The sequence below is a fragment of the Grammomys surdaster genome, unplaced genomic scaffold (genome assembly GCF_004785775.1).
Source record: "Grammomys surdaster isolate TR1022 unplaced genomic scaffold, NIH_TR_1.0 1077, whole genome shotgun sequence".
NCBI lineage: Eukaryota > Metazoa > Chordata > Mammalia > Rodentia > Muridae > Grammomys > Grammomys surdaster.
The window spans coordinates 1-8710 of NW_021605496.1; the positions used below are offsets into that span (position 1 = coordinate 1).

The 8710-nt window shown below is 33.8% G+C and overlaps 1 protein-coding gene across 2 annotated transcripts; it reads left to right on the plus strand.

The window, feature by feature from the left end:
* Positions 1–1919: 1919 nt before the first annotated feature.
* On the plus strand, positions 1920–8371 carry LOC114634742 (prolactin-3D4-like). Of its 2 annotated transcripts, none has more exons than XM_028783354.1 (5): positions 1920–1950; positions 3165–3322; positions 4753–4869; positions 6723–6900; positions 8172–8371. In XM_028783354.1, the coding sequence occupies exons 1-5, from the start codon at positions 1920–1922 to the stop codon at positions 8369–8371; spliced, it is 684 nt and encodes a 227-aa protein (XP_028639187.1). The 2 variants fall into 2 exon arrangements, with proteins under 2 accessions (XP_028639187.1, XP_028639188.1); XM_028783355.1 differs by having other exon boundaries at positions 3168–3322.
* The last annotated feature ends 339 nt before the right edge of the window (positions 8372–8710 follow it).

Consider the following 8710-nt stretch of genomic DNA (forward strand, 5'->3'; position numbering starts at 1 on the left):
ATTTTGGCTGATGTCATCCCATTGGGTCCTGGGAGCCTCTTGCTTCCCTGGCATCTGGGACTTTCTATTGGCTAGGAATAACAACAATATCAACTAAGTGGGCCACCCAGAATTCCCAGGAACTAAATCAACAACCAAATAGTACACATGGAGTGGTCCATATCTCCAGCTGCATATATAGCAGAGATCCATGGGAGGTGAGGACCTGGGTCCTGTGAAGGCTTGATGCCCCAGCCTAGGAGGATATTATAGGGGGACGCTAGTAGCATGAGGCAGGAGTGGGTAGGTGGGTGGGTGCAGGAGCACCCTCATAGAGGAAGGGGGAAGAGAAATGTGATAGGAGTTTGTGGAGGAAAAATCGGGAAGGGGAAAACATATGAAATGTAAATAAATAAAATAACCTATAAAAAAGGACAGTTATTGGTATGTTACTGCATTAAATCCACAGGCCGTTTCTAATGTCATTGATATTTTATCAATATTCATTTTCGATTGTATGAAAACAAATTTTTTGGTTGTTGTGTCTTCTATTTTGCCCATTATTGTTTTGCTGTTGTTTGTGAAGCCTATGTGGTACTGGTGTCTATTTAATGATGAACTACATAAACAAATTTCAAAAAGTTCTCTCCTTTAACTTTTGATATAATTTGCAAAGAATTAACATAAATCCCTGTTCAAATATTGGTTGGATTTCACTAACAAACTTGACAGATCCAGAATTTGTCTTTCATGGGAAACATTTTATTATTTCAACCTTATTTTTCCCTTTTAATTTGTTTATGATATCTATTTCTTCTTTTGAAATACAAATATCCCTAACAAATTAAAGATTCCATTATTTCTGATGAGTAGGCAACTGATACAGGAAGGATAAGAATGAACTTGATCACTGATTCTTCTTTGATTTTATTCACCGAGACACTCTGAAGGACTCGCCTATGATTCCCTCATTTGTTCTTGGGTGGAAAGAAACGAAATACATGCAAGAGTTGGCTATTAAAGTTTTAGGATCTATGAGAACATTCCATGTGTTTCATGGTTCCACCTGTCACTATGTTGCATATTTCATGGTAATTCCCAAATGTTTTAAAACTCAGTGGCGTGATAAAGCCATCAGCAAGCCTAACAAAGTGTGGCAAGTAGTGAATACAATGTTAGCAACAGTTATCTTATTTGTTTACGTTCCAAACCAAATAAAACAATCTATGTGTTATATTGTAAGTCAGGGAAAATATGGTGCCTAAAATTGTCACAATCTATAACTAAAAGTAGACTTTTGGTAAATGTGCTTCTTTTGGATGTGATGTTCCTGTTTAAGTGGCTACTAAACACTTGTGTTTTGACTTGTTCACTGCTGGAACTTCTACCTCATCTGTTGAGAGGAACATTTTACAGTGTTTCCAGTTAATGGAAGAGATTTGAGTTTCATGAAACAATCTACAAAAATTTTCTGTTGTAGATATAGAGAGGACAAATATTCATATAGTTATTGAAAGCATTGATTATAACCAAAAACACTAGGGAGCTTTACAGAAGACAAGACAGACATAAGGTCTTGAAAAAAGGGGAAGTATAGGAGAAAAATCCTTTCTCCTGCTGACCCGGAAATGAGTAATCAATCAGTCTGGATTATCTTGCTGATTTTGATAATGACTTGAAAACCCAAGATCCTATGGAGGAAATGCAGTGTGACAAATATTGAGGTATAACAGTGATGAATGCAAAGAGGATGTTAATATTCCTGAAGGAAGAATGATGTTGGTGATCGATAGACGTTGATTCAATCTGGCCCCAAGCTCTGCTTGGATTTGGGTAGAGTCCAGTTGTATATATAGGAGGTAGAAAGTTGGATGAAGACAACACTCAGCTGAAGCAGATTTCCTGACTTGGAGCCCACATTGTGGTGGATCTTCTCAGAGATGCAGCTGACGTTGACTCTTTCAGGCTCTGGTAAGTGGCCTTTCATCCATGTACCTCTAAGTAAACCTTAATATTGCACACATGTTCAAGATAGGTTTGGAGTGTATATTTGCTTTTGGTTATAATGTGCTTGTCAAAGTGCCTCTTAAACATTTGTGTTTAGACCTATTGATTACAGTAACAATTACCTCGTCTATTGAAAGAAACATTTTACAGTCTTTCTGGCTGATGGAGGAGATTTGAGTGTAGTAAAAGAGTCTCAAACTTCAAATATGTACAAAGAATGACTTGTGGTCTCTGGATCATGGTTATTCAAAATTCCATGTGTTTACATCTACTCTGTATCATTAGAGAATTAATATTTGATCATGATTCCTCTATAGAAGAGGCAACAAAAAGATGGAAGAACTTTTTAGATTCTACTTACTCAATTAATTGTGAGATCAGTGGCTTTAAAGTGGGACTTCTCCTTGTGTTGTAGACACATGAAAATTCTCAGTTATTTTACGTTGTCTTTATTAACAGGATGGCAAAAGGGGATAGTGTTCCTGGTATCTAGGGAGCACCAGCATTTTTAAACCTTCTGCTTCAAAGCTTACTCTTCCTAAACAACAACAACAACAACAAAAATTAAAACTCAATTTGCATTACTGAAAATATTAAGGCTTATTGAGAATTCAAATGTTACATGAATTAAAAGATTAAATAGTCCAATTGTTTCAAGTGCAGAAACAGGAAGTTATTATCCATTTGTGTACCAAGCAGAATACTTGCTCAATCTGAATAACTGAATTAACTATCAAATTCCCATAGTCTTAAGTGATTTTATTTATAAGGAAAGTGATTTAGTTACAATAATAATGTATTTAATAAGATGAAAAAAAATAAATTCTTGAGAACTTCAAATATGTTCAGACAATGACTTGAGGACTCTGGTTCAGGGTTAGTCAACCTCAGTGTGTTTGCAAACTACTTGAAAAGCTGCTTTTGAGCAAATGTAAATTGTGAGAAGTCTCTTACATTTCCAATCCACTAATGAAGAAATGTCGTTATTTCTCTGTATTTTCCCAGTTATGAAAGTGAATACCTTAATTAACCTATAGCAAATCAAATCACATGGCTGAGAAAAAAATTAAAACTCTTGTCTTCAGAAAACTCATGTCTTCAGAAAAGACAGTGTTCTAAGATAATTTATCTGTTGTAACCAAATATGCATAGATCTTCTCAGTTGGTTTCTCTGACAGTAGGAATGCAACTGTTGCTACTGGTGTCAAACCTGCTCCTTTGGGAGAATGTGGCCTCCAATCCCATTGCCTCTGTGTCTACTGAAGACCTATATCACCGTTTGGTGGAACAGACCCATAATACATTTATCCTGGCCGCAGATGTACACAGCGAATTTGTAAGTAATGGCCTTGCTTCTGGATTCTTATCTAAAAGGGCCTTCAAATAGCTAAACACTAATAAAATTGGAATGTAGCAATCATATAGCAAAATGTAGAACGGGCAGAATGTGAATTTTCATAAAAATCTCAAGTAATTATAAAGAATTAAACGTTATTTTAACGTTTCCTAAATTAACTTTAAAAACAATAGCTTGTTTTGCACTTTGTCATCTTTGATTTCCTAGTAATATACCCACGGGATCTGTCTTCATGACCATTTCATACTTCCTGATCTGAAGATACATAGTGCAGGAGAATTGCATTGAAGTTAGTTATATGAAAGGAATACATTTATAAAAAGTCAAAACCATGAGGTACTTATATGAAAATAATAATGCTAAAGAAAATTGAAACCATGCAAACAGTGAAAATAAAACAAAACACAGTAGCTCTTTTTAAGTTCACAAATGCTAAGAGACAAGTTTATCGTTTTTAGGAAAGAGTTTTAGTGCATTTGAGGAGGTGATTTTAGACTCAAAATACATTTTCTTTTTCTCAGGGATATAGCTCATAAGTTCAGGGTCTGACAGCGAGGAAATAACAGAAAATTTACATTGAAAATTGAGTATATGGATTACATATCCTTACATTTATTGAAAATATACATTCCCATTGTTAGTTTCCTTCACTTGTTTTTCTTTAATTCCTTATTCTTCTTTTCTAATATTTCAGCAGTACATTTCTAATAATACTTCATTTTTTGTAAATTGTTTGATACTTAGAATTAAGTAATTTTGTATTTTCGTAATTCATACCTTATACAAGTACATTCTTCATATCATTAATTTAGAAATATTAAATACTTTTGTGAATTCATACTTTACTCACTGCTGAATACTTTCTTAAAATGTGCCCAGAATTTAATAGTTAATTGTTGACTGGATCAGCAGTAATGAATTGAACACATATCACAAACTTTGTGTGAAGACGATCCTTGGTGATACTTGAGAGCAAGTTTGTAAAGTTACAAACTGTACTTTGAAAAGTATGTCCCTTTGTTCCAATAAAAATAAGATGTTTATAAAACTGCATAAATGATAATAATCTATGACACTTAGCCAAATTCTAGGATATCTGATCCTTAAAAATATATTAGTCAGGTGTTTGGGGCATTTTGGTTATATCTTTACAAATAATAACATTAGCAAAGACAATAAAAAAGAATAGTAAAGAGGAGAGGAGATGGGGAGGACAGAAAATTAGTTTGTATAGGCATGGAAAAGGAAAGGTAGGCAGATTACAATTCCATCAATCCACTGTTTCAAATATTGTGTAGTTCTTAAATATTAAAATGTGTTGTTTATCAACTGTAATGATCTTGTGGTCATATATGTTCCCATTCAATTATGAAACCTCAAATGAATCAAAACTTTTTAATTTCTTCCAGGATTTGAACTTTGTCAAGAGTAGGATGTCAAGTTGGTTAAAAGACAGGATATTTCCCCTGTGTCATACTGCTTCCATCCATACTCCAGAGAGTCGAAAGCAAGTCCATGAAATTAAAGTAGGTTTCTTCCCTGTTTTGTTTCGTTTTGTTTTGCTTTGTTTTGTTTTGCCAAACAAATAATGTTCCACATGGGCTAGCATTGCTATATATGGTTACTAAGCTCATAAGAGGTGTGGTAATCTCAGAATTAATAGATAAAGATGAAAGTGTCAGAGAATAATGGTATCACATATGCGATAACTATAGCACTAAGTCAGATGACTGCCAATTCACACTTTTTCTAGTTCTAACTGTCCAGATAGAAGCCAATTTCATCAAAAGTTTCTGTTTGTCCCGAGGAATGTTCTTCTCTCAACTGGGCACTCATTCTTGAATATACATATAGAGCAAATACAAATCCAGTTATATTTGTGGTATGACACTAAAGGATCTTTTGCTGGTAGCACTTGTGTCCTTTCTTCCTAGATTTCTAAACTTTAGAGAACCTACTTCTGTTCCTTCATTATTTGTACAGTCTTTCCTGACTTGTCTGTCTTCTCCTGTATCTAAACTGAAAGTCAGCTTCATAAGAGACTCCTCTGTAGACTGCCTCATGATCCTCAGGATGACATCCATTTCGAAGAGGTCTTCATAACTCTGAAGAAGATCTAATGTATATGTGTTATGATCTCTTCCCTTTGACTACCTGTCATAAACATCAGAGTCTGAGTTATATAAAACTAATATGTAGATTTATCTCACACACATAATCTATTCTCTGGTCACACTTGTATCACTAACACAAGTAACATATACAATATACTCTTATAAGTAAATTTACTATATAAGAAAAATAAAAGAAATACAACTGGAGGAAAACCTTTGTACAGAATAATTTTCTAGATAATATATACAGCATTCTGTTAGTACTGAAAGATGTAGTAAAAACAAATACTTTCTGATTGTTTTGATAAGACTATCAAGGGAAATTTCAAAGAGCATGCAGAGATTATTTTCCCTTGTATGTCAAGTAAGAATTTACCTTAAATTTCTTTCATGTCATCCAACCACTCTTAATCATCCTGGTCCTATTCTCCTAGCATCATGTTGGCCATCAGCATTGGCTTGTCCATTTCATTCATAAATGTATACATTTTTTAAAATTCTAATTACGTTTCTTTCTGGCCTTTATTTTTATAATGTCTAGGATTCCTCATAGCAAACATGTAACAAAACATTTTACTTTGTATGACCCTGGAACTGCACGAACTCTTATTAGGTCAAAAATCCATTCTGATTTGAACTGATGCTGGAATTAAAGTAATGCTCTGTAACAGTGTTTCTCTTACACGTCAATGCATAAACAACTTGTCTAGAGCCAAAGGATGGGAATCATGCAGATACATGAAAAGTAACATTTTGAAAACCATTTTTCTTCAGTGAACAGGTTTTTATATTCTATATATATAAGTCTCAAGAATATGAGAAACCAATTTGACTGACTATTGTAGAAATTATTTGAGCCATTAGCTTCTGACAGTGTTGTCATCTATGTTATGAGAGTCATGTTTCTGGACACCTTCTAAGCCGTATAGATCTTGTTTTCTCATAGATGAGCAAGCAATCGAAGAGAAGAAGTTTAATTAGGACACAAAGCCTAATGTACAGAAACACAAAATATCCTCATTTTGAAGGAATTATTAAGACCTACTTAGTTTTACTTAGCAAAGTGGAATTCAGGAGCTGAAAATATCTGTTTACACAGTATTTATATGGTATGAAAATATTTTTATAGTATAAAACCACTAACATGCATTATCATTAATAAAAATATACTGTGGTTTATCTCCTTTTTAAAAAAAAATACTGGAGTCTAACCATCCACCTCTATGTCACTTAGTTTAATGTGATGTCCATTGATGTTTTCTTAGACTGACGAGCTTCTGAAAGCGATGATCAATGTTTCAATTTCCTGGGAAGAACCTCTGAACCACCTGGTATCTGCAGTGACTGCTCTTCCAGGAGCCTCTGTTAGTATGCAGAAAAAAGCTGTTGCTTTAAAGGACAAAAATCTTCTAATTCTGGAGGGACTTCAGACCATATACAATAGGGTAAGCTGTTTCTACAAATTTCTTTGTTGATGCTTTTATGCAATTGGTAAACTGTGTCATGCAAAAAGAATTTTAAAATGCCCAAATCAACGAATACTTAATAAGAAGTCCATAGAACAGTTATCTCTATAGAAAATTGCTATGCCTCAGAGTAATTTAAACCGCAGCTTTCCTGATGGGATGGGCACTCTTGCCCAATTCAGAAGATCATATGACATTTATGCCCTGTATTGCTTGCACCTCAACACATTAAGTAAAATATACTTTTGAAGTCAAAAGATTCAATAAAGTATACAAAATGTAGAATACATGTATCTGAAAAGAAGAAAAGGATCAGGACACTCTACCAGAACTAATATAGCATGAAGGACATTTCTCTGTCTCTCTGTCGCTCTCTCTCTCTCTCTCTATCTCTCTCTCTCTCTGTATGTTTCAATATATATGTATATATTGAATTAAATATAGAATTTTACAAATGCAGTAAGAAGGCTATATGAATATATATATATATATATATATATATATATATATATATATATCTCCCTCTCTCTCTCCATGTATATGTATGTGTATATATGTATGTGTATGTGAATGTGTGTGTGTATATGAATGTGTATGTGTATATGTATAATAGACAATCAGATAGATATTGCTAAATAGCAGCTTGCTGGTTCACCATCTGCTTACTTATGTAAAGATATACCCTATGTGAGGTCAGTGGCAGATTACAAAATATGTATACCTGTCTCCAAACTATGGTTTGGTGTTAATAATTTCTTTATATTAAATGTCATGGTTCCTCACCAAATCTTAAATTCCCCTATTTTCTTCTAAAATTCATTAAAAATTTGTCAGGAATATGCACTGGGTGATAAATCACATGTCTCAGCTTTTCATGCATATGTGAGGACTTGCCAGTTCTAGAATTTGAATCAAAAGAGTGTTGTGGTGTTTTTTCTTTGTAACCTTAGTCTAGAGAATCAGACTTAAGCTAACTGGAGGTTAGATCCAGGTAAGAGTAAGAGTATCTGTCTCAAAAATCAAGATAAAATACAAGGTGGAAATTTACCCAAAATTGAATTCTGACATAAAAATCATATGTGCTTAATACTATAAAAAATCAACTATGCATACATACACACACACACACATACACACACACACACACACACACACACACACACAGAGTGAGAATGAGAGAGAGAGAGAGAGAGAGAGAGAGAGAGAGAGAGAGAGAATATATCAATAATACCTTTCCACTTAATATTTGGACTCAGGATAACGTTGAAGAAAATAAAAATTTTGGCTACCCTGCCTGGTCTGGACTTGAAGACTTGCAATCATCTGATGAAGACACTCATCTTTTTGCCATTTATAACCTGTGCCGCTGCATAAAAAGGGACATGCATAAGATTGATTCTTATCTCAAAGTCTTGAGGTGCCGAGTTGTCTTTAACAATGAATGTTGAGTGCACACCCTGCAAAGTCCTGCCAGTATGGTCTTTGTTTTACCAGACTTGTAATGCTGTATTTCCTCTCAGTGCCTTCAGTGTTGTAATGAAATTTTTTTCATAAAATAAAATATAATTATTTAGAAATACCAGATTCAATGTAAAAATTGAGGAAAGCCTCTTGTTTCCCTTTAATATCATATGGATACAGGCTTTGGAAATATATATATGTAACATTTTCAGTTTTGTCAATCATATAATCTTATTTTAGATCACAGTGAATGGAGATAGAAAATTTAATAAAACCAAAGAAATAGATTGTTGGTATTCATCAGCACTGTTGGATCAAGGAGATAG